The sequence below is a fragment of the Ammodytes marinus genome (genome assembly GCF_949987685.1).
Source record: "Ammodytes marinus genome assembly, chromosome: 15".
Taxonomy (NCBI): Eukaryota; Metazoa; Chordata; class Actinopteri; order Uranoscopiformes; family Ammodytidae; genus Ammodytes; species Ammodytes marinus.
The window spans coordinates 24,330,238-24,348,831 of record NC_137219.1 but is presented as its reverse complement, the minus strand read 5'-3'; the positions used below and the strand labels follow the sequence as shown (position 1 = coordinate 24,348,831).

The 18,594-nt window shown below is 40.5% G+C and overlaps 2 protein-coding genes across 2 annotated transcripts; one reads left to right on the top strand and one right to left on the bottom strand.

The window, feature by feature from the left end:
* Positions 1-454: 454 nt before the first annotated feature.
* On the bottom strand, positions 455-5,083 carry LOC307262003 (G-protein coupled receptor family C group 6 member A-like; the record flags this gene model as incomplete). The annotated part of the gene is made up of 5 exons (XM_080042733.1): positions 455-1,254; positions 2,303-2,483; positions 2,881-3,627; positions 3,872-4,181; positions 4,911-5,083. 5 exons carry the CDS (start codon positions 5,081-5,083, stop codon positions 455-457), a joined length of 2,211 nt encoding a protein of 736 aa, XP_079898859.1.
* Positions 5,084-6,823: 1,740 nt separating this feature from the next.
* Positions 6,824-18,032, top strand: LOC307262002 (uncharacterized protein; the record flags this gene model as incomplete). Its single annotated transcript, XM_080042732.1, has 14 exons — positions 6,824-7,127; positions 8,884-9,588; positions 10,708-10,827; positions 11,495-11,614; positions 13,013-13,135; positions 13,279-13,398; positions 14,257-14,376; positions 14,603-14,722; positions 14,805-14,924; positions 15,061-15,180; positions 15,377-15,499; positions 15,790-15,915; positions 16,158-16,277; positions 17,893-18,032. The coding sequence occupies 14 exons, from the start codon at positions 6,824-6,826 to the stop codon at positions 18,030-18,032; spliced, it is 2,481 nt and encodes an 826-aa protein (XP_079898858.1).
* Positions 18,033-18,594: the final 562 nt, after the last annotated feature.

Below are 18,594 nucleotides of genomic sequence, written 5' to 3'. Positions count from 1 at the left end.
ATTAACAAAAGTACTGTTCAGAGTTAATTTAGTTGACAAATAACAGTTAGGCAATTAATATATTATTACAATTAGAGAAATCCAAATGGTATATTGTTTATACCGTTTTATGAGCTGTTATATCCATGTTATCATTCGGCAGAAGTTCAGTTACAATTATTATCCAACCCCTGGTTAATTGGTATGTTAGCCATGATTGAGCAGATCAATTGTCTTCAAGCTCAGGTACATATGGTGCAGTCATGCTGTAGTCACGTAGACAATTCAAAGTTTATTTGTTTACATTATGTTTACAGCCTTTTATGACAAACATCTCTCACCTATACATAACGTTACAACGTCAATACAAAATGAAGCAAAATGAACGATGGCTTGAATGCAAACAACATTCATTTATATGAAAAAAAGTAACACACTTAGCTTTAACAAGCATCTGCAAAGAACGCATGTGAGATCATGATCTAACCACAGCAATGTTTTTCATCTCGTAATGAGTCTTGATGTACTCTGTGATGGCGCTCTCGTTGTTCATCTCTTTCCTGAACAACATGATGTAACACTTTGGAGCCAAGTGAAAGCCCAGGATGCTGTAGCTAGAAACGATGATAGCTGCCCCTTTAATGGCTTGTTTGTACTCGCCAAACAAACTGATATGAATCGGGATGAAGAGGATCCAAATGATTATATACAATAACATGCTGATGCTGATTAAACTTGCATTTTTGTACAAATCTGGCAACTGTTTACCTTTGTATGCAAACAGGAAACAAACAGTGGCCAAGAAAGCATTGTAGGCTAACATGGCTATGAAGAAGTTATTGGAGCCTTTGTGACACTGCCACAGGATGGTCTCAGGTAATATGTGTTCATGAAGAGATGGGGGGTACAAGCGCAGCCATAGCACACATAGCACCAACTGGATTCCAGGGACAATGGTCACCACAGCCAACGGCCGATTGAGCTTTTTAATCCAGGACCCTGAACCCACGTCAAAGTGGAAGCCCACTAAGATTTGTAGAAGGTTAGCCAGGATGCAGGAGATGCAAAGGGAGAAGGCTATGCAGAAGAGAGGCATACCCACCATGCATGAAGCCCTAGTGGGTATTCCCGTGAAGCTAAATGTAAGGCAGAAGCAAACCAGCAATGACAAAAGCTCTAAGAAACACAAGTAACCTCCAACAGACTTCACAATGGGAGTGTTGCGATGGATTGCAAACAAAATGGCAATCGTAATGGTAACGATGATCCCAAAGACTTCCAAGCAAGTCAAAATGATAATGAAGGGATGTGACCACCCTAGGCAATCAGCAGTTTTGTTCAAACACACATCCCTCTGTGGAGATGAATACTGCCGTTGGCCGCAGGGTTCACATCGCTCCTCTAGCAGTAGAGGTGAACAAAGACAACAAGGAGGATTGTGTGAGACATACAAGTGACCAATGCAATTTAAAATGCCCAACTTCTAAAGCACTTACATCAACTAAACTTTCCATAATCATTCATAGCACTAGTACAGAGGTTATTGCAGAATGATTTGTTCATATGTTGTCGATTGTCTGATTTATGATACAAAAACATAATGAAAATGCAGTTATTAGAGCTGTACATTTTCTTTTCATTTAGAAAATGAAGAAAGGCTCTATCCAGAATCAGTTGAGTAAAATTATTTGGACACTAATATGTTGTAAAAATGAAATTATAGATTTTAACTGTGGCTTTATCCAACATCTAGATTTTTTTTTTAGAGATGCATGTGGTGTCAGATATTGCCAAATTTGCATAATGTTTTGTTTGCTTTAGTTGGAGAAAAGTTGTGGCACATCCAATTGATATTTTGTCTGATGCCATGTCCTTCAAATAGGATTGAAACAGGTTTAGCACTGTGCCACAAAGTCCTATCCAGTTTCTGGTGAATATAGTCAAATGTTGTGGTTGACTGTTACCAAAACAGAGATCTAATCAAATAGACCGAAACGTTTCCACTGTCTGTGTGTGCATACAATACCTTAACCATAAAAAATTATATATATATAAACTCTTCAGATTAATAATAAAACACTTACCATTTGGATCGTAAAACTGTCCCTCTGCACATTGAACACAATGTTTGCAGCACTGTTTTCCTTCCTTTATTTTCAACTCATGCCCCGGTTCACAGCTTTTAGAGCAGTTGTAACAAGTTACCTGTGAGAAACAAAACTGAATCAGTACGACATGAACAACATAAAGCATTTGGGGAAATAGAGTATCTGAAGAAAATATGACCTCACATTCACACTCTGCATTTTTTCAACAGGGTAACCTGGAAGATTGATTATTCCATCCGGCCCGTATTCTCCAATTGTTTTCACCAGTGAGTGCTTTGGTTCAGTCATGTTCCAATACATAATGTCATATCCTAAATGGGGGTCTCCATTCTCGTTAAAGAATAGATGTGTGGTGTTGTTCACAGTGAAGTTGACTTTCTTGATTTCCATTAGAAGCTATGAAGACAAACAAAACAAAAAATTAAGTTTGTTTAAAGGAATTGTTTGACTTTTTTTTTTTGCATATTGCGTTTACGTTTTCTTGCAAAGTTTTACAGGAGAAGTTCTATAAAAACTGTGAAGTAACTACAAGGCTACAGCCTGAAGCTAGTCATTCTAGCTTAGCATAAGGGGGTCAAACAGGCAGGAAACAGCTCAATTTGACCACACCCCTCCATTTTCATATGCTAGGCTAAGCTAGCCAGGCTGCCTGTGGCCTTATATTTACCACACGACTACGAGAGAGTTATCAATATTCTCATCGAGCTCTGCAAGAAAGAGAAGAAGCGTATTTCCAAGAATTCTAAACTATTTAGCAATGAAAAATATGCCCACAAGAACCGTTTCACTGTACCTCCGCCGCTGTGAAGTTGGCGTCCCGCTGACAGTGCTGGTTGTCACACTTTAACAAGCTTCTTAGACCCTCAGCAATGACTTGAACAGCCAAGTAGGTATTGTATGACACATCCTGGTTAATGTTATCGGCCAACCGGCTTAGGTTCAGACTTGTCTTTGACCCGTCGTGTTTATAATCATCACTCAGGAAATGTTTGGAGATGTTGTTAGTGGTCCCGTTGAACATTGAGATGACGTAGTCTCTAAAACCGGGCACCTCATTCCTCTTGGAGATGAATCCAAAAACCTCCCCGATCTTCTCAATACCCGGCAGTTCGTAGATCTGCGAGGAGGTGGACCAAGAATCACCTGCGACCCAAGTTCTGTTGATTTTGCGGCTAATAGCTTCCTTCATGATAACAGCAACGTTGGAGGTCTTGGTGAAAATGATGATGGCCTCGGCAGAGCAGTTTTGGATATTACTCATTAGCTTATCTAGCCTCTTGTTGTTTTGTGCAAAGTTACCAGACAGAATGTCAGTGAATTCAATGCAAATGTCCCCCTTACGGAACAAATCCACAAGTCGCTCAGTGCCGTACTTCCCGTACTCATCATCACTCCCTACAATGGCCACTGTTGTCCAGTTAAACAGGCTCACCAGCTCAGCAATGGCCTTGGTCTGAAACTCGTCACTTGCTATTGTTCGCAGAAAACTGGGAAACCTCCACTTGCTGCTGAGCACCTCACTAGTTGATGAATAGCTTATCTGTAAGAATGAGGAACATATCAAGTTGAAATTGTTCAACATGCAGTTTGCGGTTTAAGTAACAGCAAAGGAACGTGACCGTTTATATACACACCATTATTACAGTATATGTAACCAAATTTTACATTTACAAGAGAATTATGCTATAATCTCATGACATGCATAGAATTATACAAAGGCATCCAAAATATTTTGCTTTTTAAATGTAGTAAATAGGACAGAATCAAGCAAGGAGAAAACAGACCTGGGCAACTGATTTCAGAGCAAAGATTCGTGCAACAGCTATTGATATCTCAGATTGGCTTGTCCCGATCACCGCCTTGGTTCTGGGTTCAGGTAAAGCAGATAGAACGTTTGTGGTTGCTGGATAGCTCTGGGGATCTCGCTCCTTCAGAAGTTCCAGCGTTGCTCTGATGGCAAAGCTGACATCGCTACAGGTGTCATACATGTCGTATCCAATGGTAAAGTTAGGCAGAAGCCTTGGTATACGCTGGTTTATTTCTCTGATTGTGTATACCATCATTTGAGAGTTTAGGAACATTTGCAAATCATGCCTGGAAAAATGTAAAGACAACAGATGAATTTCTACGAAAAATTATAGTAGTATATCATATGTCATGTCAATGTCAACCAGTGAGGTGCAAAGACTCTCCAAGGTGTAAAAAATAAAAAAGGTCACCTCCTTGATGTGAACAGACGTGGGGCCATGCATGCATGCTCTGTAAGGGGCTCATGTGATACTAAGCCCCTATGATCGAAAAAAGAAGAGCATTATTTATGCCCTAAGGTACAGCTGTTCCGATTAGCCCTTTTTGAACATGAGCAATATTATTTGAGAATCCTTTCTGTTGCTGAGGATCCCATTTGTTTTTATTTGACTGCTTATAGGTTTTACTTTGTGTTTGTATTATTTTAACATGTTCAATAAATTGAGTAAATGCAATAATTTTTTTCCTAAATCTCAAACCAGAGGGGCATGAACGATCTGAAGTGTCCCATAAGGGTGCCCCTTCAGACAAAAAACAAACAGCGAGAGGCTCATGTGCTGCTTGGGTTGTTACCTATGGTAGAAAATAAAGTTTCATTTTTGCCCTTAGTTGACGCCAGGTCAAGGGGCCCTCTGTTACACTGTTAGGAAAATGTAGATGTCCCATTAGCTGACAGGTTAAATACAATGGTTTGAATAACGATTTAAAAAAGGGCACAAAGGCATTCTGAACAATAAGGGCCCCCCACCACACCACCAATGTCAACGGTCTGATTTTCAACAAAGCAATACTTACTTGCTACAGAAGAGCGGTTCATGTGTGGTGTTTCTGTCGGTTTGTAAGTGAATAGGGAAGAGTCCTCCAATGATGATGTCCCCAGGAGAGTATGCATGAAGAGGGCGAGTCTCTCCTGAACAAGGGCAAAATACACCCACGATACTGACAAATAACCCTAACAGGAACGGCATGGTGGATACCCATGGGTTAACACATGTGTGTGCACATATGTTCTTCTTCTTTGAGTGTAAACTGGTTCCTGGACATCAGCTTTTATATCAATTCTATTTTTGGGAAGTCAGGTGATGTCATTTGCGTTATCAGAACCTGTAACATGATGCAAAACACCTTCTGCCATACTAACACATCCTCAAAAAACACGATGGCATGAGAGTGTCCAGGGGATTTGAATTTCTCACAGAAGAGGATTCATTCATGGTCACTGACAGAGCACACTAAGATTCCTTTATGATTTCTACCAACGAAGCAGGAATTTGAATCATGCAAATGCTTTTTTATTTAGGGCCAGAGACCCCCAAACGTATGGGGTAAGTCGAGCCAGTGAGTAAGCTGAGCCAACCCCTGTATCTACGTTTATAGGGTTTAAAAAGTGATCATGTGTAGTTCACATTACACAAGCCATCTCACATGGAGATACTGGTAAGAAAACCATCCCCCCTTAATACTTGTTTTGTCATGCAAAGTGAATTCACCATGTTACACAAGTTATCAATTATATCTTAATTAAAAAAATATGTAAGATTGGGACATTTTGTCATGTTGATTTAGGTAAGCGACAAAACAAGGTCATAAACCATTTGTGGATCTGAGCCACAGTATGAAAAAATATGCAAAATAGTGGTTGTGGGATAAAACTTTTTACAATTGACAGTGTCCCCATGATAATTCATGTGGGTACACAACAACCTTAGGTGTATATAGTACCTATTAGCTGAAACAAATAATACACCAATTTTTCTCTGAAATCCTCAAATGTAAAAAGCACCTCAAGATACCAAGTTCTAACCTACTGGTGAAGTGTGCTCTACTTTCCATGAGAGGGCAGCATGCTATATGTAGAGGAGAGACTCACTGAGTAGCTTGCGCTTTAAAATATAGAGGTTTATATTTCAGTTCACTTTGAATCATGCCATCACAGTCATTTGTTCAGTTGATTTATGACGAAAATACTATATTTATATCATAACTTGCACGTCAATACAGGCCCTCGTAAAAAGGTCAAGATAGGCCTTTTATTACAACAATTTGTTTCCTGATTTGGCGTTAGTCTACCTATCATATACAGTAGGCCTATGTTTTATATAAAAATTTGAATCGTGCAAGTTTCACTATGCAGCTTTAGGGGAGGGGGATTTGTTCACATTTGCAGAGCATGCAGTTAGTTTACAAAACATATTTTCTCTATATGGAATTCTTAGTTTTGAATAAATATATCATCATGAATCAAAACTAAATTATATTGAGGCACGTCAAAGACTAGAATATGTTGTAAACAAAAGTGTGGGCCTTGCTGCTATAAACAACGACAGTGAAACAGTAACTCTAAAGGTATATCTTTCTAACTTCAAACAGTGTTTCATGGATCCAAGATTGTGTATTCAGTTATGAGAATATATAGGCTATTTAAGAACATTTTCACTTCTCAAAGTTACATAATGCATCTTTAAATGAATCATAGATGTATATAGTCAGGACACATTCAGTCAATTCTTGTTCAGAGTGACAGAAAAGTAGGCCTAACCCTCTCTCTCTCTCTCTAGCGCACTCCTTTCTCCAAATGTCTCTGGATTGGGCCTCTTGCTTCCCACGCCTTGTTGGCCGTGGAGTGGACGCGGCGGAGCTCATATAAATAGGTCACACACAGTGCGCTGAGGTGGCTGACCGGAGAGTGCAGGACTTCACCAAACAACATGACTTCACCCATGTGGACACTGCTCTGTATTGTAGGCATCCTGGCATCGGGAACGCACCAACAGCACGGGTCCAACCCTAACAAGCGTAAGATCCACTCCATCAGTCCCCATATCCCCCGCGTGTCCCCGCAGGCACCCCCGAGGGTCAGCCAGCGCTCTGGAGACATAAAAACCATAGAACAAACCACTGATACTCTCCAAGAGGTCCAGCTGGGTTCGATCACAGTCCGGGGCTCCAGGCAGGGTGCACGGCCTGCGAACAATTACCTGGCGCAGGACAGACGGACACCTGACAATGGAGGTAGGTTGGTGGATGGGGTTCGTCCTGTTCCTTCGTTGGTAATATCCATCCACCTGCTGTGTGGATGCGCGAAATAAAACTTTGATGCCTCTAACCTCCTGCTTGACGTCATGGGTTGAGAAAATCCGGCACAAACTTTTTTTAAATCACAATATAGGCTATCTGTTCTATATTTAAAATGCCTTCTATTTTAATTAATAATGTCAGTTACCAATGCATTCTAGACACAGAGCTGCAATATAACCTGCATCTCTGAAAACCCATCACTTGCGGTTCTGAAGGTGTTTTCTCAAAGTCTATTTTAACTATGTGGATACAAAAAAAGAAGCAAGATCAAACAGAGTAGGCTACTCCTATCCCATTTCCCAAATCTGACCCGGTATGCAAAATAACATCATTTACATGTCCTCGTTATTGACTAATACAACATAGTACACGTGTTGTTGTTACTTGAAAACAACATGAATATAGACTAATAACATAAGCGATAATTATATGTTAAATCTGGTTTGTGCTGACTGAGCTAAGCGATATGCCATTTATTTATTGCAACCACTTTCTTTTTTTTAGACTAGCAGCCAGTGTAAACTGTTAAATGAGCCCTCTGGATTTTTAAAGTAAACAGTTTTTAAAGGATTTCTGGGTATTTATTTTTTACTAAATCAGATGCTTAATATAATATCATGTCAATAGGCTACATAAGAGTGTCAAACTGGGGTTAAGTTAAAACTACCTTGCTATTGTCCAAAGTCATAATCGAAGTGTCATATACCAGTTTTTATAATATAATAAATATAGGCTACATATAGGCCTAACAATTTTTTCAGTTTTGACCGAATTTATACATCATGAATTAGGCAATATAATTTCAATAGCAAATGGGCATAGTAAGGTATATTACAATGTTCTATTATGTAGGCTATATATGTCTTCAAAAACAGCCTTTAAAGCATGAGGTGCATACTCTTTTCCCTTCTGTAATATTCACATTGAAAAGTATGATCGATCTTATCACCCTGTATGCATTTGCGCATCCCATTTTGCTTGAGTTAAACCACAGTATCCATTGCTCTCTAATACTTTCCCCTCTGCCTTGGCAAAGCCGCGGGCACTAATTCCAGGTTTTATGGCTGTCAGCCCTCCCATCAGCAGCTGCCTAAGAAAAGCCAGTCGCTTTTACAGCTGCAACACAACACTGCACTGTTTGCATCTTTGCAATCTGCTCAATACTTTAGTGTCTCTGCTGCAGTGGTGCAGGTACCATAGCTTCAGCCATAACCCACGTGTTGTCATTAAACTCCCAAACGACTGACGGTAAAATTGTGGACAGTCTTTTCTGGCAAATTTAAAAGTGTCATACACAATTCCAAATCATAAGCTAAAGCCCAGTAACACACCTTTTGGGGATTTGGCTAACGAGAGCTAATGACCTGAGGGAGTGTATCTTTTAAAAGGGGCCATTGAAAATATGTAAGCTGTATATTAATCAGCTTTTTTGCCTCTCAATTCATTTAAAAATATCTCTAACCAGTCAAATAATGAGTGTGTGTGTGTGTGTGTGTGTGTGTGTGTGTGTGTGTGTGTGTGTGTGTGTGTACAGTATTAGTGCACAGGAATGTGTAGCAATGCATGTTGCATGGGAAAACCAGGAGTCCCATTCCAAGAAGTTGTGATAGCTGTATGCCTTGTGTATCTTCAGTCTCACGTTATTAGAAAACAGTCTTTTTATTTTCATCCTTTGTGTGTTTTCTCTCAGCCTCCAGGATCAACTGCAGAAACCGGCCCATAGACCTGGTCTTCATCGTCGACAGCTCACGCAGCGTGCGGCCCGCCGAGTTTGAGAAGGCCAAGGAGTTCCTGCAGGACATGGTGGAGACCTTGGAGATCGGCTCGGATGCCACGCGGGTGGGCCTGGTCAACTACGCCAGCACGGTGAAAATTGAGTTTCTGCTCAACACGTATTTCGACAAGTCCTCCATGAAGCAGGCGCTGGCCCGCGTCGAGCCCCTGGCCTCGGGCACCATGACGGGCATGGCCATTAAGACCGCCATGGAGAAAGCTTTCACCGCAGAAGCAGGGGCCCGAGTGAGGTCCACCAGCATCGCCAAGGTAGCCATCATAGTGACGGACGGGAGGCCCCAGGACAAGGTCGAGGATGTGTCGGCCGCAGCCCGGGCGTCTGGGATCGAGATCTACGGAGTGGGAGTAGACAGAGCCGATATGATGTCCCTCCGCATCATGGCCAGCCGCCCGCACGACGAACACGTCTTCTATGTGGAGACCTACGGTGTCATAGAGAAGCTCACTTCCAAATTTAGGGAAACATTGTGTGGTAAGGATGACGATAACGGCAGTGCGGATATTCCGTTAGATGGCGGGAACGGGGATTATGGACTAGGCCTAATTGACAGGAGAGACAGGAATGGAATGAATATTGAAAATGACCAGAAAGGAAACAACGGTACGTCAGATCCGTCCCTCTAAAATTGCACCTGTGATCGTATGGGCAGCGCCATAGAGGGGCATCTCCATTCTAAAGTCAATGGTCCTCTTCTTTGCTTTAAAAGAACAAGGGGCAAGGTACACAGACAGTAATGTACTAACCAATTTAAAGAAGAAGACCTCTGATCACCACCAGTTGATCAGCCAATTCAGAGTTAATTCTACAACCTGGAGCACTTTAAAATGGTTGAGACCTGATATGACGCTGCCTTTACTTTTCACAGGCAGCACTGCTCATTGCATTCTGCGCTGACATCTCGTGCCTCATGCCGTGCACTCTGCTCAGTTAGCTGAAGACGTGCTAAGCTGCACAGCTCCACTGTCTGGCTCCTGCAATCACATTCACATAACTCATTCTGCACGGCAAAAAAACATGCGCTAAATCAATCATAGCTCAAGATATTAGCAAGCATTTAGCTACAGCTAAAGGTAACGCATCCTCAAAAGTCATTGCAAGGTAACAAAGAGTTATTTCATATAAAAAAATCCCCCCCTGACCTTTCAAAGGTTTGAGTAACAGTCCACGAGTTTATTTTTTTAAATTAAATGTCACCTTTAAATTATTTTCTTCAACTTTTGATACTACCCAAACTAACACGGTAACTGCTTTGGTTACCCATGCTATTCATGCAAGTAACCTGGGGTTGAACTTATTGAACACTGTGCTAAAACTGATTTCCAGTCATAATCTTGTTTAGCTTGTTTCAGCTTTGAAACCTTGGGATGAGTTCAACCAACCTCAGTGTTTCACTGAGATCAACGTATCCATAACTATGTGTGTGCATGGTCTGAACTGCATGGAATATTTTGTTGAAAAAACTAGATTGGAGTTATTCAGCTGAATTTAAATGAAAATCCTGACAAATGACCGCTTCTCTTCCTTCACTAACAACAGAAAAGTTGTTCACTACAGTTGAAGTACAGAGATCAAGCATGGGCTACTAACCTCCATGTGGCTCTTTTACAAACATGTGCACGATAAATCAATACTTACTAAACTCTTACTTACACAAAAGCCTAACACACAATCAATGTCACTAATTCTAAGCCAATCAGACATTGGAGTGTTTCCTTTCAGGTTTGGATCCATGCGCACAGGGACATAACTGCCAGCACATTTGTGTCAACAATGGCACCTCGTACTTCTGCAAGTGTCGCTTGGGCTATGTCTTGAACGAGGACAAGAAAACATGCTCACGTAAGGATCATTTTTCTTTTTTCTCAATGTTTTTGTCACTAAATACCATTGGTTTTCTGCATGATTCCAACTATTCTTGAAAAAGGTTGAATGTGTAACTTTGGAATTTACAACAGAACCTTGGAATTCCATGTCCATTTAAGCATCACTTAGTAAAGCATGTTGTGCTGTGGATAGACTGCATACCATCCCTTGTTGCAAATGTGTTGGGTTGCCCTAAATAGATTAGGGCGGACACTATTCAGCACAAATTAAACGAGCAGGACATGTTGAAGGCCTGGACTGATGAGGGACACAAACTCTCAGAGAAATGATGGCCACTCAGATGGTCCACAAAGCCCTCCTTAACTGCTATCTCTAGACCAGAGGTTAGGGTTAGGGGGGTGGCGAAAGGAGATGAGGATACTGCATGAGGTGAGATGGACAGGTGCTAGAGTTCTAAAACCAATTGGATAGCCGTTGTAGTTTGGCCAGCAACACTTAGGAGTTGGAGCTGCGACAGACAGGCTGTGACAGACACAGACAACACGCACATTTTAAAATTCAATGGGAGTTACATAAATATATACTATACATTTAGAAATCATTGGGGAAAACATTAGAGACCCCTTACCTTAGACTAAACCCAAGTCTATGTCAGTTAGATGATATGACTGTCTCTTTCCAGTTCCAGATGCATGTGCCCAGGGACACGATTGCCAGCACATATGTGTCAACAATGGTGACTCATACACCTGCAAGTGTCGAGTGGGATACGTACTGAATGCAGACCAGAAGACATGCTCACGTAAGTACTTTTCATACATGTCTTGTCTTTTGAACAGTTTTGCGAACTGAAAGAGTCTCAGTGTCCTCCATATACTGTGCATGGTAAAAGCTGGGCGAGACACTACATTCAGTTCCACTATAAGGGCTTCATGTCGAATGTGGGACATTTTTCTTTTCAGGTATGGATTTATGTTCCCAGGGACATGACTGCCAACATATTTGCGTGAGCGCTGATTATGCGTACACCTGCAAGTGTCGAATTGGATATGTTTTGAATGCAGACCAGAAAACCTGCTCACGTAACAACCTGGAGATTTCAGGTAGACTGCTTAAGTCTTGACATAGCTGTCCCACACATCTAGTTATGAATATTCTACAAGACAAAATCTGTAGAAATACGTTGAATTTCATCACCTGTCAAAAACAGAAACATAGTTGTTTTCCAGTCTTTTCCTATTATTGAACAGTAATATATCATAAGGCACTTCCTGGCTAGCTTCTGCTTCTGTTTTGGTGGTTGGTATACTTAGATTAGAATAATTTTAAAAATCAGGCAGTGAAGGTTCAGTTCATCTTGAATTTTGTACACCGTCTGGCACAGATTAGCTTTTGTGACTGTTAAGGCAACGCTAGTGTACTACAATTAGCTGTTGGGTTAGTTACATGTAGACATTTTCATTTTTCAGATTTGGACGTGTGCCCAGGGTCACTGCAAAGCATGCCTCTTTGTGTGTTTCGAAAATGTGTTGAATGTGGGAAGGAAAACATGCTCATTTAAGCATGAACATTACCAATTGATGTCATGCACATGACGTGGTGCAACATCTGAATAATATACCCTTTGCCAAAACAGCTTGAAAACTTTACCTTAACAGCAAGTGCTACTTGGGCAATTTTGTTCTGTTTGAGTGTGTGCAAGTCAATATTCAAATTGATCTGGTGCAATTTGGGATTTGCGTTAAATGCTGACCAAAATGTCCATTATCCTTTTAGTAGATCAATTTTTTTGCCAAGTTTGAAATCCTAGCTTATGGCATTTGATATGGTACTTTAGAGCAGTTTGTTAGGTTGACAACAATCTGAAACCACCAGGTCTTGCTGTTGGATAGGAACATTGTAGTTTATGATTAAGAGCATACTGTAATTGTGAATGAACAAGAAGGCTTGAGGTACTTTGTACAGATAAGCTTTCTTAATGCCTCTTGAGACTAATATTACTCTTTGCTCTTAGGACTTTCACCAATTCAGTTGGTGAGCTCAGCATAAATAACTCAGAGATTTTGGAAACACATTAATAGAGGAAGAAGAATAGACCATTCAACCACAGTTAATATGAATAGTAAAAAAATAACCATTTTGAGCTCTCCTTTATTGATGTCATCAGATCTGAGTTACATTAACACATGTCTGTTTTCAGATTCTTCTGATGCATGTGCAAATGGTCATGACTGCCAGCACATTTGTGAAAACAATGATGAGTCGTTCATCTGCAAGTGTCGACTGGGATATAAGTTAAATGCAGACCAAAAAACGTGTTCAAGTAAGAGCTTGGACCTTGTGATATGTCTTACTGGAGTGCCACTGGTTAAATTAAAACATAACATGTGCTTGTTTGAAGAAAGAACAAGGCTTAAATCATTTGTTTTGTAATCATTAGTTACAGATGTGAGTGTTTCTTTGCAGGTTCAGATACATGTGCCCAGGGACATGATTGCCAACATATATGTGTCAAAAAAGGGAACTCGTACCTTTGCATGTGTCGTGAGGGTTATGTGTTGAATGCAGACCAGAAAACATGCTCACGTAAGACAATGAAAGTTTGTGTTTGAAAATGCATGCCCTGGTACAATGTGTCAGGTTCCATCCAAATGAAGTTATTTTACATACTTGTTGCCGTTAAAGGCCTTTTCCTGATTGAAGAATGTAATTGGTGTGATACAAATACAGCCCCAAACTGTCCGTTGGACAGCAATAGCTGCAGACACACCTATCAGCTATGGTAGGTTGCCTAGTTTAGGATTGTCTAGTTTAGTTTCAACTGGCAGCAAATTTGGATCATTGGGGGTGATACACACCTAAATGTTTTGTTGATATTATTTAAATTATTTTAAAAAAATTGTAAAAGGATTGATGCTCCATTCACAGCCCCAAATGCTCTTCAACAGATGTAACATTAAGCAAATTGCCTGTGGAGTATCTCTGGAAAAATTGAATACTCAAACCAAGGGACATGACAGTCAGAGAGTCAGACGCCACTTAGGACACATATGTTATCATCAATTGTAAAAATAATGGCCAGAAAGAAGCTTCATCAGTCCAAGCCCTGCTTGAATGATGTCATGACATGTCATATCACATTTGTCATTTCAGGTTCTGATCCATGTGCAAATGGACATGATTGCCAGCACATTTGTGAAAACAATGATGAGTCGTACATTTGCAAGTGTGGACTTGGATATAAGTTAAATGAGGACCTAAAAACGTGCTCAAGTAAGAGCTTGGACCTTGTGATTTGCATGTCTTATTGGAGAGCCATTGGCTGATTACAAAAACGTATATGCTTGGTGGAAGGCAGAAAAAGGCGCAAAGCATTTGGTGGCACCAAAATGTTTTAATTATCTTGATGGTACAAGTGTTAGCTGTGGAAGTGTCTCTTTTCAGGATTGGATACATGTGACCAGGGACATGATTGCCAGCACATGTGTGTCACTAATGGTGAATCATACCTTTGCAAGTGTCGTGAGGGATATGTCTTGAGTGCGGACCAGAAAAACTGCTCACGTAAGAACCTGAATTTTACCTGCATATGCATTTCAGGACGCAGTGCATTTCCCTTAAACATCAAATAATTTGGGTTATTCTAAAAGATTAGGAAGTTAAATTTGGGAATTTGTCTTGAATGATTGAATTACTCATGAGTATTACCGTAAAGTGATTGATGGTGCTTTGATGTATTTATAGCTGTCATTGAAATATGTCAGTTACAATTGTGAGTGTTTCTTTGCAGGTTCAGATACATGTGCCCTGGGACATGACTGCCAACATGTATGTGTCAGAAATGGCAACTCGTACCTTTGCATGTGTCGTGAGGGATATGTGTTGAATACAGACCAGAAAACATGCTCACGTAAGACAATGAAAGTTTGGGTTTTCAGGTGCACGCCCTGGTACAATGTGTCATACGTATATATATCACATGTGTCTTTCAGGTTATGATCCATGTGCCAATGGACATGATTGCCAGCACATTTGTAAAAACCGTGATGACTCGTACATCTGCGAGTGTCGAGCGGGATATATTTTGAATCCAGACAAGAAAACATGCTCACGTAAGAACCTGTACATTTGTGTCTCAGGACTGCTTTAGAGACTATTCCAATAACAGATCATATGCTCTATCATTTACTATGGGCTCTTTGAGTGAAGTGAATTGAGACCATCAGTTGTGGAGATGTTTGTTTTCAGATTCAGATACATGTGCCCAGGGGCATGACTGCCAACATATTTGCGTCAGCACTGACAACTCATTTGTCTGCAAGTGTCGGATGGGATATGTGTTGAATGCAGACCAGAAAACCTGCTCACGTAAGAACCCTTTCTATGAGATATGATGTCTTTGGGGCAGTGTATTGGAATTCCCAAGAAACTCACCACGTTATTTTCTGCAGTGCAAATAATTGGCTGATATCACAGCAGCTTCAGGGGGTGGGTCTCAATGGGTCAGAAGATCTTCTGATGGATGGTGTTCGGCTGAGTCAGATGTGGAAGTGTTTCTTTTCAGGATCGGATGCATGTGGCCAGGAACATGATTGCCAGCACATTTGTGTCAAAAACAGTGACGATTCGTATATCTGCAAATGTCATGTGGGATATGTACTGAATACGGACCTCAAAACATGTTCACGTAAGAACCTCATTTGTTTCAAAATGCATTTTGGTGGCTGTTGTGTAATCCAGCATCTCAGATATTCTAGGAAGCACCACATTGGAGCTTAAATGCAAAGTTCATCAGACCATTCCAACTGGGGAGTAGAATCTGGTGAGGCACTTAAGTCTTGTTGAGATGTTTTGGTCTCAATGTTGAACCATCCGCATCTTTTAGGGGGAAGCTGTAAGAAAAGGCTCTGCAAAAACCAGATGGTTGTGTTTAGTGCCATGAGAATATATCACTGAGGAGAAAGCTTTATTTTTCAGGACCAGATTCAGGAGCATGTGACCGGGGACATGACTGCCAGCACATTTGCGTCAACAATGGCAACTCTTACCTCTGCAAGTGCCGAGTGGGATTCATGTTGAACATGGATCAGAAAACATGCTCACGTAAGAGTTCTTTATTTTAAGTTAACAATGGTGGTGTATACCTCAATATGTCTTGTCCTGTTCCATAGCACCTGTATGGATCTCAGGATCTGATCAGGCACTTGAATTGTGCTAGACATACAGGTATATATTGTCATGTTTTGGCCAGGATTCTATGAATATTTAGGTAATGATGATAAAGAGCTTCTTGATCCTGAAGTACTTAGACCAAGTGGGTTACATATGGGAGTGTCTCTTTCCAGGTGCAGATGCATGTGCTCAGGGACATGACTGCCAGCACATTTGTATCAACAATGGTGACTCCTACAACTGCAAGTGTCGGGTGGGATACGTGTTGAATGCGGACCAGAAAACATGCTCACGTAAGGACCAGTTTTTTTTAAAGCATACATAATGGTGTCTGTATATTGAAACGTTTCCATTCTTAATCAGTTCTTGACACACAGGAATTTGTCTTCCAAAGCTCTTGTATTATTGTCTTGTGAGCTGTCTTGTACAACTGTTGTTGAGCCAGGCCAGTCTGTCACTAATCTACCGAAGGGTGTGGCAAACATGGACCTGATTTTCACAATTCCTCAAGAGAACTACCAGTAGTAGCAACCCAGAGCCAGTCAACAGCTGGCTCTGGGCTCCTTCAACACTCTTGCCCCATGATACTTGAAGAGGCCTTGTCAAAGATGAGTTGGACCATGTGCTTGACTTGGGAGGAGCCATTCTCAAACCATCCTCAGTCAAGATGATTTTAGGTGAGATGCCAGTGTTAAACAAAAGAATGTATGGTTTACTAATCCACAATCCAATATAGATGTCCTCTATTGATTGATCTCTGCTCTATAGTATACGCCCTGTAAAAGGTTCTATAGGCTTGGCCATTGAAAAAAGCACTGACATGTTTGTGACAACACATCACGCTTCAGCCATACTCCCTATGTAGCAATGTCCATGTTAAGCTTTTGCAACATCAAATCACAAGTTTCTCAACGGTGTAGCTTGCACCAAATAGAATGAAGGGTAAAGATTGTCACCCCATTTCTATGACCATCATTCTGTTACCCTGTCAACCTAACCTGTCAATCATTGACAATGTTTGAATGCAGACTACACCGACTGAGAGAAGAAAAGCTTAGACATGTACATTTCAGGTGTGAGTTTGGTCAGGCATACATGGAAACTGATAGGTGGCTTTCTGTCTATAGATTAACGGTTACAATGTGTACAATTTATCGATTGTAATAGTTATAATAATACCTTTAATTTTTGTCTTTTTGCTTTCTGTAGTTGTGGAGAAGTCTGCAGTTGACTGCAACCGAAGCTGCCGTGTTCAACGACAAGCAATGCCTCTACTGATCCATCCATCTACAGTTGTAGAACATAAAAGTGTGCCCCGCTGCTGGCTTAAAGAATGAGAGACTGCCAAGGAGATGGAAGTTTTGGTTTGAACTCGGCGTGAAATTTGGTCCAAGTAAAGGACCAAAAAACAACAACTTTGTTTTGAATGATTTACATGTTCTTATCCATTTTTTTTTGTGAATTTGTATTGGATGTGTATGTCAGTATATTGCTCAAATGATTATCAATGTGTGTTTATATCATTTATTAACACCTGACCCGTGAGCCCTGCTGGTTGTGATTAACAAGTTTGAATGATTGAAACGTTTTTAACATTGTTTTCTAAGCCCAATCACAAAAAGATCATGATTGTACCTGATCTGTGCAGTATCATTTGAAATCAATATCAATTATGCTTATGTTTTCATTTTGAACAACACTTAACTTTTGTCTGATTTTGCAAGCTCCAAAATGTTCTCACATTGAACGTAAAAATATATCTTCCGTTGATCCATACAGAGGAACATAAGATGGCCGGTGTTGCTTTATTCTAAGTAGCCAAAAGGAGTATAACGAAGAGGTAGTTAAACAAGATGAAAACATCATCCACCTGCTTTGACTCTCTGTGTATCTTTCTCATTCTTTCAGAGGAAATGAGAGGTGAAATAAAAGAAGACGCCTGCATGTGCGAAGCTCAGATTGCGTTCCAGAGAAAAGTGCAGTCAACCATCCAGGAGCTGAGCAGAAAACATATCCTTTTTTTTAGAAATATCTGCCTAACATTCTGAGCACCTTAAAATGTTAAGGACTATAGCTTGGGTGGCTGCTAGAACCTAATAGCCACATTTGTATTGTAAGTTGAATACGAATGCAACATTTGAGCCTGTTGAATTATATTGTTGCTTTTTTTGTAAACGTCAATTTGTTTTTTGAAGAACTCTAAATTCTATTTCCTTGACTGAAAGCTTACTTGATGACCTTTCAGACAAAGTGAGCCTGATTGAGGGCCAACAGGAGTATTAAGAACAGCGATGGAGATGTCAGAAGATATGTTCAAGACAAGACAGGACTGGGAGTGCGTCCATTTTCCTTTTGTTGGCCAGACGAAAGCCATCTGTAATTCCCTCTCAATGCTTCAGTAGATAGAGGTCTGCATGGTGTTGATTTCTCATGTAGTGTACTCTCAGCATTACTGTTTTGCATTACAATCCTGCATTTTGCATTCACAACCCTGTCAATTGTTACTTCTAAAGTCAGTATTACTGGTGTAAATATTGCTCATACATCTCATTTGTAAGAAAGGCTACATTCCCTCCTGACAGTGCAAGCCACTAAATTGTGACTCAATGT